Consider the following 23,577-nt stretch of genomic DNA (forward strand, 5'->3'; position numbering starts at 1 on the left):
CGCTGCCCGCGCGGCGGCGTAGCTGCGGCGGAGGGGGGATGGTGGGGGAGGAGCCGGGGCTAGCCTCCCTGGCCGGGTGTTCAGGGGCTGGACAGGACGGTCCCGCGGACCGTAGTTTGCCTGTCTCTGTCCCAGAGCAATTTATTCCAGTGCTTAACCACCCTGACAGTTAAGAAGTTTTTCCTAATGGCCAACCTAAACCTCCCTTGCTGCAATTTAAGACCCTTACTTGTCCTATCCTCAGAGGTTGAGGAGAATAATTTTTAAGAAAATAACTTATTATTGTAGAGTAAGCATAAGTTAGTACCAGTAATCAACACCTCAGTATTCAAAATATAAAACTTTCAAGAGATGTCTTAGCACAAAGGTTCCCAAGCACTTTTTTGCTGTGACCCCCATGGGTGTCACACAACAGCCTTGCCAACTCCCATTTATATGAGGCAGCAAGTGACTCAGGAAAGAGGGCGTCTCATGCCCAGGTAGAAAGTAGGACCCAGCTGGCTCCGTCTTTGGAGGAGTCCATGGCAGCATGTCACAGAGAGGGTGAGGAGGCCTGGTCCTATCTCCCCCCGCCCTCAGTCCTTCAAGCTCCAGAGGGTTTAACATACGTGGGGCTGCGGCTGGCCAGGTGTCCAAGACAGGGTAGCAGGGAGGAGAGCACTCAGGGAGTCCTCAGTAATCTGTAAGGGGAGGAGGGGGAGAGCAGTAAGCTGCTGCCAGGGCTGCAAGTCCTGCCCCTGAGGACTCCCTGTGTGCTCTCCCAGCTACTGTTCTGTCCTTGCCTAGACACCCGGCTGGCCATGGTCCTATACCCCAGCTTGTTTCCCCCTCCCCCCAATAATCTTTTTGTGCTCTTCACCCCCCTTCCAGTTTGAAAACCAATGACTTAGCATACAGGGGCCTGTTGGTTTTATCTCAGTTTATAAAGATTTGGAAGAGCTCTTTTCATATGGCATAGCCCTGTACTATGGATTGTGCCACATGTGTAGCAGTGCATCATTCTGCATAATTCCCAGCACAATATCCAATAGTTCGACCTCTCCAGTTTCTAATGATAACCATTGCTGGCTATCGATAATATTTTTTCTCATGAGTGGATGTCATTGTTCCGTTAATGTGTGCAACTAAGCTACATAAGAAATTCGTGCAGCTTGACATATCTGCCCTTTTTTGCTACAAAGGACAGAGGGAACAAGAAACTAGAAACATCTTCATGCAAAAATTTGCTAATTTATTCTCCCTCTCTTGCCATAGAAGGAGGAGGAAGATTAGCCCTTAAACTAGCTAATATATCAAGATATTCAGAGAGACAAGGTAGGTAAGGTAGTACCTTTTATTGGACCAACTTCTGGTGATGGAAGGGACAAGCTTATATTACTTCATCTACCTTGTCTTTCTTATATCCTGGGACCAACAAAGCTGCAACACTGCAAACGACATTCAGAGGCACAGCCACATTTGTGTAACAATCTTGTATCTCTCTAATACAGCGGTGGGCAAGCTATGGCCCGCGGGCCAGATCCGGCCCCTCAGGGCTTTGGATCCGGCCAGCGGGATCGCCACCCTGTGGCGCCATGGGCCCTGCTCCACTCCTGGAAGCAGCCGGCACCATGTCCCTGAGGCCCATGAGGGAAGGGGGGCAGAGGGCTGATTGCGCTGCCCTGGCCTGTGGGTACCTTCCCCGAAACTCCCATTCCTGGCCAATGGGAGCTTCGGGGGAGGTACCCACAGGCAAGGGGAGCACACTCAGCCCTCTGTCCCCCGCTCCCCCAGGGGCCTCAAGGATGTGGTGACGGCCGCTTCCTGGAGCGGCATGGGGCTGGGGCCTGGGCAGGCAGGGAGCCTGCCCTGGCCCCGGTGTGCACCGCTGCCACCCCGGAGCCGGTCCAGGTTAGTGGTGCCCGCACCCTAAACCCCTCCTTCACCCTGCACCCCAGCCCCCTGCTGCACCCCAGCCCCCTGCCCTGAGCCCCTCCTGCACTCCCTCCCTGCACCACTGCCCCCTCCCACACCCCGCACTCCCTTCCGCACCCCAACTCCCTGCCCCAGCCCTACATTCATGGCCCTGCATGCAAATCCCCCACCCAGATGTGGCCCTCGGGCTGAAGAGTTTGCCCACCCCTGCTCTAATAGCTATTAACCTTCCAGCTGTCAGGAGCAGACATACTAAGAATTCCTCTCCCCACACTGCAGAACTCTACTGCTTTCTTCCCTCCCTCAGGAAAGTTAATGCTGACAGGATCCACAATAATTTGCCTGCAAAAATCCTAGCATTTTGAAGATGGAGATGTATTTCTTGTGGAGTTGGGACTTCCTTTCTACCTTCCTTCCAATCCTCCTCCCAGTCCCAGGGTTTTATCTTCCTACTGTGGAGGCAGTGGTGCTGGAATAATTTTTATAGTCGGGGTGCTGAGAGCCATTGAACAAAACTGTAAACCCTTTATATAATGGAAACCACAGCACTCCTAGTGCCAGCACCAATGAGGGGGTAAAGCCCTTACAGTACTATATGATTCTTTAATAGAGCAGCAGCGGGGGAAATTAAGAAAGAAATTTAACAAAGCCAAAGAAGAAAGTGTGGGTTTCTCAGGCAAGATTTAAGGGATGGGAGACTTGATGAGGAAGAGCGATGCAGATTGAGATTAGAGGAGCTGTACAGAAGGATTTTTTACACTAACAGGAGAGAGAGGAAGCGGTGCTGGAAATATAAAGGGAATGGACAGAAAATTGAACTTGTAACAAATTTTAAAAAAATATATTTCACACTTAATGGGAACGAAGGGTTCTTAACCAGTGTAAATTTAAATTTAGGGTGAACAAAATTAGTACATTCTTTAAAACAGTGACTTTCAACCTTTCCAGACCACTGTACCTCTTTCAGGAGTCTGATTTGTCTTGCGAACCCCTAAATTTCACCTCACTTAAAAACTACTTGCTTACAAAATCAGACACAAAAATATAAGTGACACAGCACACTATTACTGCAAATGTGCTTACTTTCTCATTTTTACCATATTATAAAATAAATCAATTGGGATATAAATATTGTACTTATATTTCAGTGTATAGTATATAGAGCAGTATAAACAAGTAATTGTATGAAATTTTAATTTGTACTGACTGCTAGTGCATTTTATGTAGCCTGTTGTAAAACTAGGCAAATATCTAGATGAGTTGATGTACCCCCTGGAAGACTTCTGTGTACCCCCGGGGTACAAGTACCCTGGTTGAGAACCACTGCTTTAAAAGAAGCAACATCTATTCTAACTTGAATTTTACTTTGACATTTGTTAGTTATGTATGTATTTTCTTTAATCAACTGTCCTATTCAGTATACTTGGCATATTTTGTTGATGCTATTAGACCTTAAAAGATCCACATAAATTTCCTTCCTGAACTTCCAGTCTCCTTGTCTTCAGGGTAGCCAATTAGGAGGGCTGCCTTGGAGTAAGGATTCCCAGGGCTTTCAGGCTCCCCCAGCTCCTTGGCAGTGGGAACCTTTGGAGTTTCTGCTCCCTGAACTGCCTGGCTTCCAGACTCCCTGAGCTGCCCAGCTTGCTGCCTGCGGGGGCTCCATGCAGCTCAGAGAGCCCTGGAAATGTTTGACAGGAATTCCAGGTTTCAGACAGCTCCGTCTGCCTATAATGTTTCACTTTAACTATTTAGAATCATAGAATCATAGAATATCAGGGTTGGAAGGGACCTCAGGAGATCATCTAGTCCAACCCCCTGCTCAAAGCAGGACCAATCCCCAATTTTTGCTCCATATCCCTAAATGGCCCCCTCAAGGATTGAACTCACAACCCTGGGTTTAGCAGGCCAAAGCTCAAACCACTGAGCTATCCTAGACTAGGACTGTTGATTAATCGCAGTTAACTTACATGATTAACTCAAAACAATTTATTGCAGTTTAAAAAATTGCAATTAATCACAGTTTTAATCGCACCATTAAATAGAATATCAATTGAAATTTATTATAAATATTTTTGTATGTTTTTCTACATTTTCAACTATATTGATTTCAATTCTAACAGAGAATACAAAGTATACAGTGCTCACTTTATATTATTTTTATTACAAATATACTGTAAAAATGATAAACAAAAGAAATAGTATTTTTCAATTCACCTCACACAAGTACAGGAGTGCAGTGCAATCTCTATGGTGAAAGTGCAATTTTACAAATGTAAATTTTTTTTTGTTATGTAACTGCACTCAAAAACAAAACCATGTAAAACTTCAGAGCCTACAAGTCCATTTGGTCCTACTTCTTGTTCAGCCAATTGCTAAGACAAACAAGTTTGTTTACATTTACAGGAGACAATGCTGCCCTCTTCTTATTTACAATGTCACCTAAAAGTGAGAGCAGGCGTTTGCATGGCACTTTTGTCGCTGGCCTTGCAAGATGTTTGCTTGCCAGATATGCTAAACATTCGTATGCCCCTGCATGCTTTGGACACCATTCCAGAGGACATGCTTCCATGCTGGTGATGCTTGTTTAAAAAAAAAAACAAAACGTTTTAATTAAATTTGGGACTGAACTCCTTAGGGCAGAATTTTGTCTCCTGCTCTGTTTTACCCACATTCTGCCAGATATTTCATGTTAGAGCAGTCTCGGATAATGACCGAGCACTTTCGTTTTAATAACACTTTTACTGCAGATTTGACAAAATGCAAAGAAGGTACCAATGTGAGCTTTCTAAAGATAGCTACAGCTCTGGATCCAAGGTTTAAGAATCTGAAGTGCCTTCCAAAATCTGAGAGGGACAATGTGTGGAGCATGCTTTTAGAAGTCTTAAAAGAGCAACACTCCATTGCGGAAACTACCAAACCACCAAAAAAGAAAATCAACCCTCTGTTGGTGGCATCTGACTCAGATGATGAAAATGAACATGCGTGGGTCTGCACTGCTTTGGATCGTTATCGAGCAGACATGGACACGTCTTCTGGTATGGTGGTTGAAGCATGAAGGGACATAGGAATCTTTATTACATCTGGCACATAAATATCTTGTAACGCAGGCTACAACAGTACCATGCGAATGCCTGTTCTCACTTTCAGGTGACATTGTAAACAAGATGCAGGCAGCATTATCACCTGCAAATGTAAACAAATTCGTTTGTCTGAGCAATTGGCTGAAGAAGAAGTAGGAGTGAGTGGACTTGTAGACTCTAAAGTTTTACATTGTTTTATTTTTGAATGCAGTTATTTTTTGTACATAATTCTACATTTGTAAGTTCAACTTTCATGATAAAGAGATTGCACTACAGTACTTATAATGGGGGAATTGAAAAATGCTATTTCTTTTGTTTTTTAACAGTGCAAATATTTTGTAATAAAAAATAAATATAAAGTGATCACTGTACACTTTGTATTCTGTGTTCTACTTGAAATCAGTATATTTGAAAAAGTAGAAGACATCCAAAAAGATTTACATAAATGGTATTCTATTATTGTTTAACAGCATGATTAATTTTTTTAATCGCATGATTAATCACAATTTTTTTAATCGCTTGACAGCCCTAATTTAGACAATTCTCTTCTGTAACTTGTTCCTTGCAGAGTAGAATATGAACCTTTGATTGTCTGCTCCTCGTGTTTAGAGGTTTCTGGGAAAACTGCTTTAAATCAAGCTATTCTGCAGCTTGGAGGCCTTGTTGTGAATGATTGGTCAGAAGAATGTACTCATCTTGTCATGATATCAGTGAAAGTTACTGTTAAGGTAGGTTGAATTTCTGTATGTTAATATATTTTGTGACTTCAATATGAAAACATATGGGGCGAAATCTTAGCACGCTATTGAAGTCAGTGGCAAAACTCTCCTTGACTTTAGTGAGGCCAGGTTTACACCCAGGAAAATGATTGTTTTCAAGTAAAGAGTCCTTAAAAACAAACTCAATATGAACATTTAACTAAAATCAGAAGAGTCTGAACTGTTTAGCAGTTAAAATATTTTGGAATTGTCCACTTTTGTGCATGATGTATTTTTCTGGGCTTTATTTTTTCTCTTCGCTGTGGTATCTGAAAATGCAAAAGAAGCAGATCACTTAAGTAGGAATCAGAGGAACATAGGAGTTACTATATCATACTCTTAGGGTTGCAGTCCATAACATTCATTATCCTTAATGTCTGATAGAGGCCAGAACTGGATACTTTAGAGGAAGTGCAAGAAACCCTGTAGTAAATGGTTATGGAATAATCCGGCCATGGGGACGGCGGGGGGGGAGGGAGGGGAGAGTTTCCTCCTAACTTGTAGTTAGAGGTTAGTTTCTATCCTCAAACATGAGAATTTAGGTCCTTTCTAGTTTGTATGAAAATCCTATGTAATGTAACTCTGGATGCTTTCATTAGACATTTGGATAAGATCATGCTACACTACAAAGTTTGGCTGACTCAAGTTACTTTGGCATAAAGCTATTGTATTTGCATACACTCGTATGTGTGTATATTTGGCTCTTTGCATCTGTACTGTGTATACTCACAAGGAGTGCCTGTGTTGATGCATAGTGCGATGCACCATAGTTAGGTATCCCAGGGTGCTTGCCGCTGTCCAGCACACTGTCTTTTGGAACATTTTGGCAATGCATGGTGGGGCAGAAATGAGTTGTGCAGGGGTGACTGGGAACAAAGGGTGAAGTTCCCAGCATGCAACTGTCTCCATCCCATAATGTCATCCATATACCATAATTTTTGAGCCTTTAAAAATCCTGCAAACCCGTGCATCCCTTCTCGCTCTCTGCCATCTCTGACAGAAGATGCACTGCTCTGCACAGTTGTGATGTGTGTTGCAAATACAGGATGCACAGTCTTCTGCTATTGTATTTGCAGAGCTTCAAGAAGAACTGCATCAGTGGGGAACATGATGATTTTTGTGGAGGACAAATTGCTGTGGGAAATAGCGAGAAAAAATTCAGGGTTATTGGTTGCATTCACAGAGCAGCTGCAAATGGTGAAGCACTACTCTGGGCCTGAGAAATGAGTCCTGACTGGTGGGTTTGCCTCATAATGCAGGTTTGGGATGAGAGCAGTGACTGCAGAACTTTTGGATGTGCAAGGCCACATTCCTGGATCTGTATGCCGACATTACCCCAATCCCCCCTCTCATAGACTCCGGACGAGAGCTGCACTTACCATGGAGAAATGAGTGGTGATTGCACTGTGGAAACTTGCAACACCAGATTGATTTCCCACTCACTGGTAGCATTTTGGAGTTGGAAAATCCACTGGGCTATTATGAGACAAGCGTGCAGGGCCATTAATTGTCTCCTATTATGCAGGACCGTGACTCTCGGCAACATGCAGGACATAGTGAATGGATTTTCAGCAATGGAGTTCCCAAACTGCAGTGGAGTGATAGGTAGTATGAATATCCCTATTTTGGCACCAGCCCACCTTGCCCCAGAGTATTTCAACAGAAAGGGCTACTTTTCCATGGTTATGCAAGCATTGTTGGATATTGGGGACACTTCACTGACATCAGTCTTGGCTGGTAAAGGAAGGACATGATGCTTGTCTCTTTAAGAACACAGGACTGTTCAGAAAGCTGCAGTCAGGGACTTTCTTTCATGGCTGTCGGATTACCATTGGTGATATTGATGAGTAGTGATCCTGAGGGATTCAGCCTACTCCTTGCTCCCATGGCTCATGAAGCAATGTACCAGCCATCTCAACAGCACCAAGGCAAAGATTCAACTACATTTATAACTATTACACTGTGTTTACCTGTGATCCTATGAGTTCTGTCACTGTACAAGAACAAGTAAGTGGGTACTTTCAGTGCTGCTAGACATTCTGCAGCATATATTATGAATTAATAAAGATGAATTATTTCCCGAGGAATAGAATTTTGAGTAACAGAACCAGCGCATAGAAAAATCTCTGCAATTTAAAAGCAAATACATTAAAAACTTAATAAATGAATGGAAGAGAACTTAACAAGGGGAAAGAACATTTATGTTCATTTTAGTTACACATACAGGAACTGTGGCTCTCAGAGGTCAGTGTATGTGAAGCTGTGGTTGTACTGAGGGTCCCCTGGTGTGGAGTGGTAGTGGGAGCTGCTGCGGCCATTTGGAATGTTGAGGGGGATATATGCAGTTGCTATACTGGAATTCTCCATGGAGTGCAAAGGGAGGCGAGCCTATTGTTGAACCTCTAGGCCCATAAGAGTCTGCAGCATCTGTATTTGCTGACAGTGAAGCTCCATTATGTCCTGGTGCATCTCCCTCTGCATTTCCTGATGGGCCTCCTGGGTCTGTCTCCTGTCCGCTCTTTCCTTCTCCAGTCTGAAATACTCACCCTCCAGCCCAATGCAGCACTGCCTTGCAGGATCTCACTGAACATGTTATCTGGAGTCCTCTTGTTTTTTCTCCTTGTCTGACTCGGGTGTTTCACAGGTGCGGAGGGGACTGCAGCAGCTGCAGATAAAACAGAGGTACCATGGTTAGTATAGTAACAATGAAAAGCAAAAGTTGAAGGTTCGGAACTCCCTTCCTTTGCTCTCCTAAAGTTTCATATACGATATGCTTGTTGACACTTCTGCTTCAGAGAGCTTTTGTGCAGTACCACTCACAGTACCAGCCGGGGTGAGGATGGCCTTCAAGGGATGAGGAAAATGAGGAAGATGTTGCTCAGTTGCATGAAATTGAGTATAGGGCTATGGCACTGAATGCTGGCACCATTTTCCATGAGGTGGGGGTGATTGTTAACTGTTATCCTGAGGGTAACACAGGAAGAGAGATCACAGCTGCTCATGGCATCTTGAAGTTGCCCGGGTCTGTATGCTGCTAACCTGTTTACTGCAGTGGTGCCTGCCAAAGTTGTTGCTGACTGGTGTGGGGAAGCGTCTTGCTGCGGAGGAAGAAATAAGGCTGCCATCACTAGAAACCTTGGGAGGAGGATTGCAGAGTACCTCCATGAAAATTTCATCTGGTTCCCTCAGGAGGATTCAAAGGACATCCCTGTGTACATAAATAAATTGCTCCACATGACACATAACTCCAACTCTCTTCATCTCACTCTTCTGGGGAATGAAAAGCAGATAACAATGCTGCCTCTTTGTTATACCAGTACTACTTTTAGTATGAGTAAATTAATGAAAAATTGATAACTGTGAATGAGTGTAATGGGAAATACATTTATACACTTACCTGAGGTTCTTTCCCCGGCATCAGGTTTACCCATGCTTGACTGTCAGGACTGACTCTGCAATGGAGTCTCAAACAGGTCCTGGCTTGCAGCACAGCTGGACCCCCTGGTCAGATCTCCCCTATCCTCATCCTTGCTGTTTGCACCGGGGCATGTGGCTCAGGCTCCTCGGAAGTATCCATGGCGGTGGAGACTTCACCAAATATGGCATGCAGTTCTTTGTCAAAGTGGCAGCTCTGTGGCTTGGCGTTGAATTGACCGTTGGGTTCCCTGGCTGTCTTTTTTTGAAACTGGCAAATTGCCGGCACTACTATGATGGATCTCGCGCTTTCTCTTCTGTGGGGGGGAGGGGGGCACCGTTTCTTGCCCCTGAACTGGGGTATTAACTGCCCCACTAGTGTCCTAGAGGAGGGGAGTGGAGAGAGAGGGACCTGGGCCCGCTCTCTAGTCAGGGTCCCAGCCCAGGGACCCTAGGGATAGTAGTAAACCACTTGAACTAGCGGTTCCTTCCCCTGGGCTACTTCCCTCTCCTGCCCTTCAGCTTGTGGGGCTTCCTACCCTCCCTCTGCACAAATCAGGTGTCCTTTTACCTAGGGTCTTGGTCTTATTAGCCCACTGCAGCGCTTCCCTCCAAACTGCTTTCTGCTTCAACACCAATCCACTCTGCTTCAGCTCCTCCTCTTGTCTGATTGAAGCAGGGGGTTTTTATCATGTGACTGGCTTCAGTTGCTCTAATTGGCTTCAGGTGCTTTAATTAATCTATAGCAAACTTTCTTCCCTCTACAGGGAATAAAGCTCCCTTCTAACACTCTTCTGCTGCCCTCTGGCCATGCTGTATCACAAAACTCAACAAGTCCTTGGCCTCGATAACCTGTGATTATAGTCAGTTGCGTAGGCTACTTATTAGAGCTGGCTAAACATTCACCATATTGTTTTTCCACCGCTTTTTGTTCTTCTAGCCAGTGAGTGTGCTAGAATGAATGATTTCCAGGATCTGTATGACATGGTTATCTGGTTTTTGTTTGGTTTGGTTTTTGTTTTCCAGTCTCAACTTTTCAAAACTTCCCCAACTGTGGAAAATAAAGTCACAGTCTTCTATTTTCATTGTACAAATTTCTAACCATACAAAAACAAATATTTTGGTAACCACATGGAGGATATTTTAAATGGTTATCTTTTAAAGTTGATTGGACAGCGGACTTCTACTTCTACAATTAAAATTCATTGGGTATCTCACTGAGGGTGTTTGAATGGGTTGATAGCTACTTAACTTCAGTTAAAACTATTTGGATGAGAGTTGTACAGTGAATACCCTTTAGAACTCTGACACTTTCCACATACTGAGCAGATGTAGCACTGATAAGAGGCAGAGTTTAGTAAACTATTTTTTTTTCTTTTTTTTGACAAGAGGGTACAGTTCTTCACTTGATCTATGTTAATAACTTCCTATTAGTTTCACCTCTACATCAAGAAGAGAATAAAAGATAGGTTAGTTTTCTTTTCTAAAACTAGCACAATCAGCTTAGGTCATGTGTACACTACAGCGTTAAGTCAACTTCCATTGACTGTCATAAACCACTGTAATTACATTGCTTGTGCAGGTTCACACAATGCTCCTTGTGTCAATGGAGCGTGTCCTCAGTTGGTGCTCTAGCACCAACAGAGAGAGCAGTGCACTCTGGGTAGCTATCCCACTGTGCAAATCACCACCGTCTCCTTCTAGGAATTCTGGGATTGCAGTACATTACGGGGGTGGGCTCACTGTCCCATGATGCAGTTTTCTCCGTCCTGTAATTCCAAGGACCTTCGACTACGTTTCACGCCATTTTTTAAACTGCCCTTGTAAATTTTTCACCCACCATCTCTGCCTGAAAGCATGGATCCTACACTGCTCACCAGTCTTGTGATAAACATTACGAACACAATGCGGCTGATTCTTCAATATGTCATGAGCTGGGAAACTGAACTGGAATCCATGGTGCCTGTCCCGCTGTGTTCTGTGGAAAGAAACAATTCAAGATTGATGTTGGCATTCACGGAACAGCTGTACATGGTGGAGTGTTGCTGCTGGGCTCTGGAAACAAGCACCAAGTGGTGGGTTCAGATTGTGAAGACGTGAAATTGACCAATTTTAAAGCTGTCTGGCCGTGAAATTGATAAAAATAGACGTGAATTTGTTATGGCCTTATCCATAAGCTTTATCATCGCTCCCAACCCTCTATTATCCGTTCCTGCCCCATCTTCTTTCTGGCTATCCATTTCTGGTTTTTCATTTATTGTCTCTGTTCTCGCTATTTGCCTGATCTGACGATTGCAGCACTTCACAAACATGTCCTCCTTTCTCCTCGTTCGCCTCCGTATCTGACGGAGGCACTCCGCTGGTGTGTAGAAGCTGGCCCTCAAGGGCACATCTGCAGAAGGAAAAGAAACAATACACAGAGTCATTATTGTTTGTGCACTCAGAGTCTTCAATTAAAAGTTACATATATGTCTTTCTCACTTTCCTTTGGCAAGCATGCAGCACAGTCAAACATTAAACATGGGGAGTTCGGACCGCGGGTGGTGGTGCAAGATGGGACAGGGGGTCTGGGTTGTTTCAGAAGGGGATCAGTACAAGTGCCTAGGGACAATATTATGAATACTAAAAAGAACGAGGAGTACTTGTCACCTTAGAGACTAACAAAACTGAAATCACACTACTGAGGGTAACCGAAGATGCAAGGGTGCATCTCCTGCATGCATACGGCTTCAGACCAGGTCTGTATGCTTCTTGCATGTGTGCTGTTTTACTTACTCCAGAAGTAATTGCTGATTGGCACTGCAAAGTTTCCTATAATGGGGAAAGAAACAAAGCAGCTCTGCTAAGGAACCGTTGGCAGAGAATTGCAGAGTATCTGCCGGAAAGTTTCCTAGAGATCTCTACGGAGGATTCCTGGGAGATCTCAGTGTGCATTAACCAACTTTTCTGCAGGGCCCCCACTGCGTAGCCACACAAGGGAGTGTGAAGCAGATGCAAACAGTATCTAGTGTTGTTAATTTCGATCCCTTCTCCCACATGCACCATGTAACAAAATAAAGAACATCTCTACCTCATGTGACCGTGCACTATCAAAAAACAAAGACTACTTACCAATACAGGCATGCCACAGCTGGACTGCTGGGACAGGCTATACCCTTCCAGAGTTGAAAAGAGGTATTGGCTCACCTTGCCAACAGATGAGCCTGTTGCCTGTCCAACCTCCTCATCCACTACTTTGTCCTTGGGGTTGACTCTGCTGGCCACTGCCTCCATTCCCCCCAAAGTATCCATGGGGCTCCTGGCAATAAAGGATAGGTTGCTGCGAGGATGGCGTGCAGCTCCTTGTAGAAATAGCATGTTTTCAGTGCCGCACCAGAACAACGGTTGGCCTCCCTTGCCCTCTGGTACGCCTGCCTGAGCTCCTTGATTTTAGCACGGCCCTGCTGTTTGTCCCTTTTATGTCCCTTCTCATCCATGCCACGAGCAACCTGCTTGTAGGTGTCAGAGTTCCTACAGCTGGATTGAAGCTGTGATTGCACAGCCTTCCCTCCCCACAGACCCAACAGATTCAACAACTTTGGTATACTCCAGGTGGGAGCGCATTTGCTGCAGAAAGCCATCATGGTCAGCTGGGAAGATGCGATGTGAGCTGTCCATGCTGAGCAAACAGGAAGTGGAATTTCAAATATTCTCAGAGCTTTAAAGGCGGAGGGGTGTATACCTGTGCACCTGACTGCAGGGCAGCAGAGTAGAAACTGCTTACCAGAGTGAGCATGATGGGCATTGTGGGACACCTCCTGGAGGCCACTTAGAATGACATAAGCCAGCACAGTGTCTACAACGTTGTTGCAAAAAGTTGTATGCTTCTTGTCGGGGTGGTTTTATTAAATCGGCATAGCAGGAGAGTTAAATTGGTGGGAGGACCATTGTTGTGTTTACACCTCCACTGCTTTGAAAATGAAACCTAACTTTTGTCTATAAGACTGTAGTGTAGACAAGGCCTTAGAAATTTCAAACAACTACATAGAAAAGAGATGTTAGCAGTCATTTTACCTGCCATTTGATATCTAAATATTCTATTTTGTAAATTTGCATGTATGGCTCTTTTGTGGCGAAATAAGTCTGTTTGTATAGCATCACTGATACTCCTTTTTCTAATTTTTTTTAAAGATTGATCGCTGGTAGGTTAGTAATAAAAAGGGTATTCCATTTAATGGCTTTTGTCAACATAATTCCAATGATAAAGAATAAGTGATGGGTGTAAGAACAAAACTTTGGTTTTTTGTTTGTTTACATTAGCCCGAGTAGAATGATCATGCACTTAGGTAACACAAATTCCACATTTGAGACCTTATATAAATATTAGATTTCAGTACTGTTTTTTGTGTGACAGCATATTGTGCTTGAATTGTTAAGTGTGGTAATGAATCTTCCTTCTTTTCAGACTATATGCGCTTTGATTTGCAATCGACCAATTATAAAGCCAGAGTACTTTGTGGAATGTATCAGAGCCATTCAATCCAAGCAGCAGTTGCCAAAACTGGAAAGGTAAATGGCATGTTTTCAGTACAACAAAGTTGCATTTAACTGGGTTTTTGTTTAATTTAATACTTACATTACTTGCGGGCTAGATAATCATCTTTTCACATTTTGTTTTTCAGCACCTATTTTCTGAAGTTATACCATTATATTACAGATAAATACTTATTTACTCCTAAAATGAGAAGTCCCATAAGCTTGTCCTGTTTAGCTGTAACTGCCATGTCTTATTGCATATGCAATAGTCTGTATTATTCAGCACCTTAGGCTATTCTGACATCTACTTGTTGTAACATATGCATTTATGTGGCACATAGCTACCCGATAAAAGAGCTAAATTAATATATAATAGCATTGTTCTAGTTATGTCTTCCAGAGTATAGAGAGGTTTTTACCTTTTTTTATTAAAAGTCCTAATTCCAACTAATATAAAGATGCTGTGATCAATTCAGTATTTTTTTGTAATTCACCTTCTTGCCCTGTGGAAAGAAGTAAAGTGTAGCACCAAAAAAAGTTTTGATTGCAATAATCTGAGTTGCAGCAGACTGCTTAATTTGAAACATTTTACATTCTGGTAATATTCTTGCTTGGATCCCGGAGGAGTTAAAAATCTTAATATATAAATGTGAGTTCTTGGTGTTCATTAGCTGCTTAGAGATGCTACTAGCTCTACCTAGGCCTCATTTTCAGAGGTTGCCATAGAGATCTCTATGGTAATATAGTCAAAGCAGCATGTATACTCTTTTGGGAATAGATACATGAAAAATCTAATTGTCTTGTTTTAAAATAATTATATAAAGCTTATCTCAATTTGAAAACTTATTCTTTCACCATTTTTTCAATTTGTAAGACTAGGTTCATTTTAAGTTTTGGTCATTAACAGAAATAGCCCAAATATGTTCAGTTGCCTGAAATATCAAATTTTTGTGCTTTTGTCTGAAGTTAAAATAAGATTAATACGCCACTAGATAACAAGGGCTAGGTCATGATCTCATATGGAAGAATCACTTTTTATCTTATGTAACCAGATGATGTGCCTGTGGAATACCTCATTTTACAAGATCAACAGGGCGCGTACTTGGCTGTATCACATGACTACCCAATGCAAATTACACTTAGTTCATGCCTGTGCATCTGAGATTGTCATTTGGTCATGTATATTTCACGTTGTTAGAAATTTAAGAACATAGTGTCAAACTAGAAAAGACTAATGGTCCATTTTAGTCTGCTCTCGTACCTCTGCCTTCAGCTAATATCAAATGCTTCAGACAAAAAACATTATGCACTTCATGGCTTATTTACACAGAAGTTATTCTGGAATAAGGTAGGGTATGAATTTAAAGTGCTGTAGTTATTCTAGAACAGTTCCACATATGGATGCTCTTATAAACCTTTTTTCCTTGTTAAGTTTAATCTTAAATGGGCAATAACTCTGAATCATGAAGATGAATAGATCTTGTAATTTTATGCTAGCTAGTGTAACTGTAGGTGCTGTTCTTCTATTACTAATTTTTACCTAATATGTTTGCCTCATTAATAGTCTGACATTAAACGTCATAAGTGGAAGGGGTGTTAGTTACCTTTGATATGCTCTGAAATTAAAGACAATATAAAATAAAGTCTAAACAATACATGGAAGTGGTTAGGATTTATGATATAAGAAAAATAAGGTATGCTGAGTTCTAACATACTTATTGGAAGAAGATCCTTGAGAAGCCATCTTTCATTTTCTATAGTTAAGCAATCCTGTTTTTCCTTCATATATTCTTTTAAATTTGTGAGTAATGGACTCAAGATTAAATCACTGGGAGGGTAAGGTGGGGGTGGAGGGATTGGGGTTTTTGTTTGGGGTTTTCTTTGGTTATCTCAGATAAATGGAGACTGTTTTAGATGTTGAAGGGCTGCTGGAAAGCCAGGAAGAGAGGTTTAATTTTTGTCTTAATATGTCTGAAGCTAATCATTAATGTAATGTTTTAAAGAAAAACTGCTGTTAAATCAAACAATTCTCAATGGAGTATAGCATCATTGAAGAAGCATTACAGTAAGCTTATGTGAACTTGCAGTTTGTATGTAAGAACTGTGTGTTTTGAAAATTGCTAAGAATACTTTGTCAGAGTAGTACAAGTATTTCTGGACCAGTAAACTTTTCAAAGTATTAGTTCTGGACTGGTGGCCAGAGAAGAATTTATTGCAGTAGTTACTGGCCATTCCTATCTTTTTAAAATTTAATGGCACATCAAGCCCAGTCATTATTCAGAATAATTAGTTCATTTCCTTTTAAGTTACAAAAGATTTAAAAACAAAGATACTTGATACCTGAGAATTTTTCGTTCTCACTCCTACAACTGAATAGCTATGAAAGCTTAAGAGAGCTAAATTATGACCAAGATACTGTAGTATCAGGGTTGGAAGGGACCTCAGGAGGTCATCTAGTCCAACCCCCTGCTCAAAGCAGGAGCTATCCCCAATTTTTGCCCCAGATCCCTAAATGGCCCCCTCAAGGATTGAGCTCTCAACCATGGGTTTAGCAGGCCAATGCTCAAACCATTGAGCTGTCCCTCCCCTGTACATTTGGTATACATTAATGGTACTCCATTATCTAGTTGTAAAGCTACTGTTAATGTGTGTTGCCACTGCATCTGCTTCTGAAAATCAGGGTGCATAATGACCATTCTAACTACAGATGTGCTAAAAGGTGACAATATAATTGAACATTAAATGCTTCCTAAAATAGAATTTGACGGATATTTTCTCTTCCTAACATTTTTGTTAACTGTTAAAGCCCCCCAGTGGAGTTGAACTTCACTAAACATGATTGACACTGAAGTGTATCTATCATTTAGCTTTCAAAGAGCTACCTATGCATCAAGCAGATGAGACAGCTCATATAATAAACAGATCTATATTTAAAATAATTACAGTATCTCAGAATGGATGATCCTTAAGATGTAATTTTCAGGGAGCTATTATAAACTTACTTAGCAGCTGCTTGTGTTAAATCTCCAAAAACTCCTTTTAATTTTCACAAATATCATATCTGCTTCCTTCCTACACCTCAAAAAAGGCGGAGGAGGGGGATTTGGCTGTATATATTAATTAATGTTCTTAGGCAGTGCCAAAGGCCCTGTGGGAGAAACACTTTTCCACTGATCATTAGGCTAGGAAAAATCATAATGTTCAGAAGCCGGAGTCTATCAGAAAGCCAGCATGAGTGAAATTACATCAGGTACTCCTGAGGAAATTCTGCTCCAAAAAATTAAAAAATTCTATGCACAATATTTTAAAATTCTTCAAAATTCTGCAAATTTTGTCAGCAAATATAGAGGCTCCTGCATGGCAGTGGGGAGCACCCTGCAGTCATTTCCCCCCCTAATGACACGGATTTGGTGTTGAGACTACACTTTACCCTGACACAGTGCAAGGGCCGGGTGTGCCTCAGAAACACCCCGGGGCCCTGCCCCTCTATACCAGGTGTGGGCAGGCAGGCTCAGCCTGGCAGGATCCAAAGGTGGAGGAGCTTAGTGTGGAGGGACCCAGGTGGGAGTGAGAGGGTTCTGTGTGGGGCAGTCTGGGTGTGGGTGGCTCAGTTGGGCGTCTGGGTGTGGGGGGGAATCTGTGGGGGTCCAGGTGTAGCTTGTTGGGGCTCAGCAGGGGAGGTTTGGGGAGAAATCAGCGGGGTGGGGGGGCTGGGAGAGTGGGGCATGCTGGATTGGGGAGTCCAGGTGCAGCTGGTTCGGGCTCTGTGGCGTGGGTTCTGGGTGCAGGGTTGGTGTGGTCCAGATGTAGTGGGATGGGACTCATTGGGGTGGGGAGTTGAGTGTGGGGAGCTCAGCGAGGAGTGGTCTGAGTATAGGGGTAGGGTGTGATGGGTTCCCCTGTGGTGCCACCTGGAACTGGGGTACCACTGAGCCCTCTGACCCACCAGCCTGGGCTCCCTCTCACACTCTGCTGTTGTGGCAAGTTGAAAAGCCCTCCAAGCTTGCACTTTCACCAGCATTCACATGGGTAGGGACACACCTAGCTGCAGTCACATGCAGGCTCTCTAACCACCAGCCTCCCAACCGAGGACCCCAGAGCAGTACTGGCCTTCCCTGGTCATATCTGGCGAGTATATGAATTTAACACCCGATCTGCCTCTCCCTCAATGTGAAGAGGACCGTGCACACTTGTGGTAACCAAGCTGAGGTTTTCCCCAGACACCTTAGTCAAACACACTCTGGCTTGGATTAAAACATAAAATGAGTTTATTAACTACAAAAGGATAGATTTTTTTTAAGTGATTATAAGTGATAGCAAACAGATCAAAGCAGATTACCTAGTAAATAAACAAAACCTCAAACTGAGCTTAACACACTAGATAAGTAGGATATGAATTAGCAAATTCTCACCTTGAGTGATAAACAGGATGTCAGATTCTTAAGGCACAAGCTGCCTTGGCTTTGCAGCTTGGGTTTCCCAGGTTGTCATACACAGGCTAGAAATCCCTTTAGCCTGGGACCATCACTTCCCTCTCAGGTGTTTCCAGGTGTGTTGTTGTAGGGAGAGTGAAGTACCATCATGATGTCATTTCCCCCTTTTATATCTTCTTCCCACTTGCTGGAAAGCTCTTTTGCTGTGACCTGGGTCAAACAGTTCCCATTGTGTAGTACTATCTCTGTGAGGTTTCTGTTCTTCACAGTTCCTGGGGTAATCCTTGTGCTTGTGTGCATTTCCTCAATAAGCCATTAACTTTGTTTGGCCTTTTTACTGTTGTACCTGAAAGGCAACTTGTGAGTGTTTTCAACCTCACAACATGTTTCAGTAACACATAGATTCATAGATTCATAGATATTTAGGTCAGAAGGGACCATTATGATCATCTAGTCTGACCTCCTGCACAACGCAGGCCACAGAATTTCACCCACCACTCCTACAAAAAAACCTCACACCTATATCTGTGCTATTGAAGTCCTCAAACTGTAGTTTAAAGACCTCAAGACCTCACATACATAGCCAAACTTCATAACTTCACATATGATGATAACACATACAATCCAATGAGATATTACTGTCTAGCAGATCAAGACTTTTAGAATGATACCTCACAAGGCATACTTTGTACAAAATATATCCTAATTACATGACAGTGGTGAGTATTGGGGTGCCAGAGTGTCACGTGGGGGTCCAGATGCATGGGGAGTCGGTGGGGGAGCAGCTCCCATACAGTGACCCCTCCCCATGTGGCTGAGGAACAATGGGGGCAGGAAGTATGGGGGGGAGGGGTGCGGAGCTTTCTGCATCCAGCGAAGGTTTCTGGGAGTGGATCTGACCTGACCTTGGCTGCTCCATTCAGGGGAAGAATAAGTCCCATTTTCCCCAGCCCAGCTGGAACTAATTGCTGAGTCTGGTAGTAGGTAGGAGCCACCAGCCGGGGCATCGCACACCCCCCTCCTCCCAGCAGTGATTTACCTCTTGCCAGCTGCTCTGGGTGCCCAAAACAACACCCCTGTGGTGCTGGGGAGGGGCGTGTGACCGCTCTTGCAGCTTCCCTTTGCTTCCCTGTCAGAGAGTTATTTTTCTGTGGAGAAGCAAAGAAATCTGCAGGGAACATGGATTCTGCATGCATGCAGTGGTGCAGAATTCCCCCAGGAGTAATTTAGGCTAAAAGGGAAGGGGAAAAAACCAGAACTGACTTGTAATTAAAAATCCCAGTTCATTAGTCAACTCATGTGTCTTACCTGAAGATGAAAATGAAAATTTGCCACTTACCTCACTTTCTTTGTAAATTCCAGCCAATGGCAGGAAAACAGGAAAGTACCCCCACGAAGTCCATTACTCTACTAAATTCTGTTTCTGTTCAGTTAGTTGTGTTCTGTGCTACACTCGGCAATTTGTTCTGCAAACCTACTACTCCTGATTTATATAAATTCTAAACTCTCTCTTCTAATACAGGGCTCTCAAGAAGTGACATTTGAGTAGAATATAAACCCAAATCTACTTCACTATGCTGTGCACATGCATGTGTGGAATAACTGTTATTGATTAATCTGTGCTTTGTTCTGTCATTCTCTGATATGAGGCCCTGATGCTGCAAATACCTACGTTTTGGAGCTTAAACTGTAAGCATGTGAGTAGTCCTACTGAAGACAATGGGACCACTTGTGCTTAAAGTTGAGCACAAGCTAAAATGTTTTCAGGATTAGGGCCTAAATTGTAGATTTTTGGGGGCAGTAGTCATGTGTCTATCTGTACTAGCATTCCACTGGACTCTGTAAAATAAATATGCTGAATCCAGTTTATCCATTGGGCCACTGAAAAACTGTTTTTCTGCTCTACATGTTAATGTGAGAAGCACCTTTTATCACTGGCCAGAACCGGGGAAATGGGTAGTTCTTCGAGATGTGCCCCTGTGGGTGCTCCGCGTTAGGTGAATCTGCGCCCCTGCGCTTGTAATCTAAGATTTTCAGTAGCAGTGTCTGGTTGCATCACACAAGTACTGTCTCCGTCTCGTGCCAACTCTGGTGCTTACATGGTGGTTACATAGTGTTTTGCGTACCCCCGCCCCAGTTCCTTTCTCTACCACCCTTGGCTTGAGATGGAGCATTTGGCAGCGCCTCTGAGATTTATCTTTAGCCTATCTTAACTTTTGAATACTAGTTAGTTAATTAGTAGTTAGTTTACTACCCTAAATCTTCCCTGTTTGTTCTTAAAATTTCTTGTAACTTAGGAATTTAAGTTTCAGTTACTAGGAGATCCCTTAGTATAGTACAGTTACCCTCCCTCACGGGAGAAACACTATTCTAAAGGAGCCCCCCCACCCTCAGGCATTGGTTCCCAAAGGCAGCATCTGACAGTTTCCCTGCCACCCTCTCAGAGGAAGGAACACTTTGCCAAAAAGGTAACAAAGAAATGGGCTTCGACCTCCCCTCCTCAGGAATCAGACAAAAAGAGATGTTCCCCGACCTGTCAGACCCCATCGTTGCTGACCACACCAAGACCATCCACCTCTGAGATAGCGGGACCATCTGGTACCATGTGAGCCAAAGACCCTAAGCAGGCTGGCTTGGAAAAAGGCACTAAAGGGAAACCTACCATCCCTGCCTCAGTACTGCTGGAGCCACTCTCACATGTGGCACTGAGCAGCTCCACAGTGCTTCAGTCTGTGGCGCCACCTTCTGCCTCCACTGGACATAAAGCACAACCCTCAGCACCAACAACCACGATAAAGACATCGGTACTGCCGACAATACCCTCCTCAGTACCGCCGCAGTTTCTCCACCATAAAGATCTTTTGGCATCCTTGGCACCAGAATCTCCTCTCTTCGGTACCGACCTTACTCCAGCATGCTCGGTACCATGCCAACTTACTGCATTATCCAGATCGGCTCCTCCTTTATCCAGTGATGAAGATGATGAAGGGAAAAAGTACTCCCATCATTCCTCGCCTATCTACACAGCTACCAAACTGGGTCCACCAGAACATCATGAATACCACCCCAGACTGAAACTCAAGGATGGTACAGACACCCAGGGATGCCACCACTAATGCCATTCCCACACCACAGTGGCCTCATTGGGACCCATCGGCAGCATACCACCAACACTATATGAAGCCTCCCAGTTCATACAGAGAGAGGGTGAGACATTCCCCATCATCCTCTGTACCTGGACCCGCTGAACCTTCAGAAGAGGCAGTTGAAGAACTGGAGGAGAGTTTGGACCAAGACTTCACCCCAGCAACCAATTTTTCATCCTCCTCTCCAGATGAAGCCATTATGCCTCCGCCACCCACGATGGGGGACAACTTGAAACAGTTCCAGGAACTGTTTAAGAGGATTGAGGATTCATTAGAGATTCTGTTGGAGGAAGTTGTGGACATCCTCCAGACTTCAACTTCTTCCAAGATTTCCCTACCAATAAACAAGACTCTCATGGACCCAGCCAAGACGGGCAACAATTCCACCAACCTATAAAAGGGCGGATAAAACATATTATGTTCCTTCCAAGGGAATGGAATTTTGTTCTCACATCCCACACCAAACACTCTGGTGGTAGTGGGTGTGAATGAAAGGGGCAGACAACATCACTCGAGAACCATCCCGTATCATAGGGACTGTAAGCAGTTAAACTTTTTTGGATGTAAAGCCTGCTCGTCAGCAACCCTACAAATTTAGGATTGCCAATTATGAGGCATTGGTGGCCAAACAAAACTACACAAATTATTCAAAAATGTCTGAATTTATTCATTTGCTACTTGAGGACAACAAAGAGCAATTCAAAGCAACCACCTCGGAAGGCCACCTTCTTGCTCGAACAGCCTTACAAGCCGCACTGGACTCAGAAGACACGGCAGCACATTCCATCGCAATGACCATAGTCATGTGATGAGCTTCCTGGCACCACCTCTCTGGGTTCCCCAAAGAGATACAATATACCATCGAGGATCTTTCATTGGAGGGCTCAAAGCTGTTCTCAGCCAAGACAGATGACTCGTTCCACACATTAAAGGACTCCAGGGCAACCTTCAGATCCTTGGGCATTTACACACCTACTCAAAAGAAAAAACGGGAAGTATTACTTAGTGCAAAGAGCAAGATTCGTGCCCTACACCCAACTTCAGAGGCAATATGACCTGCAAAGGTGGAGGCAGAGACCTACTAGATGGAGACTACTCCCTTCTCAGCCTTCGACATCCCAACAACCTCCCTCCTAAACAACAGTTTTGAGGGTTTGGTCGAGGACCTCCCATATCTTCTGTCGCTGGAACCATCTGACACCATTCACCCATTCAGAGACCATCTGACTCTATTCCATCCAGTGTAGCAAAACATCATGTCAGACAAATAGCTGCTAGAGATGATCAAGACTGGTTATTACATTCAATTTACCTCTATCCCCCTATCCACCCTCCTTCCCCATCCCTCTTCAGGGGCGCTTCTCACAAACATCTACTACAACAGGAGGTAAACGTCTCATATGCCTGGGGGATGTGGAACCAGTACCAGCACAACACAGAGGGAAGAGTTTCTGTTCCCATTACTTTCTAACCCAGAAAATAACCAGAGGATGGAGGCCCATTCTTAACTTAAGAAGACCCAGCGATTCAGGATGGTCATGCTAGCAGTGATAATTCCAGCACTAGAAACGGGACTAGTTCTCAGCTCTCGACCTCCAGGATGCACATTTCCACATAACGATGCATCCCTCACATAGGAGGTTTTGGTAGATTTGTTCTGGGCAAAGATCACTACCAATACAAAGTACTTCCTTCCGGCTTGTCTATGGCTTCATGGGTACTGAAAGTCCTCACAGTGGTGGCGGCTCACCTCTGCAGACAATGGATCATAATATTCCCCTATTTGGATGACTGCTTTTTCAAAGCCTCGACTCAAGAAGAGAGCCTAGAAGCTACCCAAAGCACAGCAGCTCTCTTTCACACAGCTGGATCTACAGATAGACCAATGAAAATCAACATTCACACCTGTGCAGAGATTGGAATTCATTAGGGCCTACCTCCACTCTCTGGAAGCTATAGCCTGTCTGCCCCAGCACAGATTTACCACTAGTCAACCTAATTGCTATAATGCAAGCCATCACACAGACATTGGCCAGGACCTGCCTCCGACTATGAGGCCATATGTCAGCAAACACATTTGTTGTCAAGCATGCCAGACTACACGTGATGCCTGCCAGGCTGTCTCAGGACAGTATATATTCCACACACAAACACACGTCTTACAATGCCAAGCAAAGTGAAAAACTGTCTACATTGGTGGACTCAACCACACAATATCTGTACAGGAGTTCCCTTTGCACCCCCTTCGTCCCCCGCACACATCAATGATACTTACAACAGATGCCTCTCTGCTAGGTTGGGGGGCACACCTGTGCAA

General features: G+C 43.8%; 1 protein-coding gene across 3 annotated transcripts in view; it reads left to right on the plus strand.

Annotated features, from left to right (window-relative positions):
• Positions 1-23,577, plus strand: part of NBN (nibrin) — a 69,530-nt gene that overhangs the window by 8,633 nt on the left and 37,320 nt on the right. For all 3 annotated transcript variants that reach the window (XR_005224278.2, XM_037892327.2, XM_043539379.1), the window contains exons 4-5: positions 5,563-5,722; positions 13,611-13,714. Coding sequence is in view for 2 of the 3 variants with exons in the window: in XM_037892327.2 (XP_037748255.1) it covers positions 5,563-5,722; positions 13,611-13,714 (264 nt within the window). In the remaining variant the exon portion in view is untranslated. The remainder of the gene's footprint in view (positions 1-5,562; positions 5,723-13,610; positions 13,715-23,577) is intronic.

Source organism: Chelonia mydas, chromosome 2 (genome assembly GCF_015237465.2).
Source record: "Chelonia mydas isolate rCheMyd1 chromosome 2, rCheMyd1.pri.v2, whole genome shotgun sequence".
In the NCBI taxonomy this organism is placed as follows: domain Eukaryota; kingdom Metazoa; phylum Chordata; order Testudines; family Cheloniidae; genus Chelonia; species Chelonia mydas.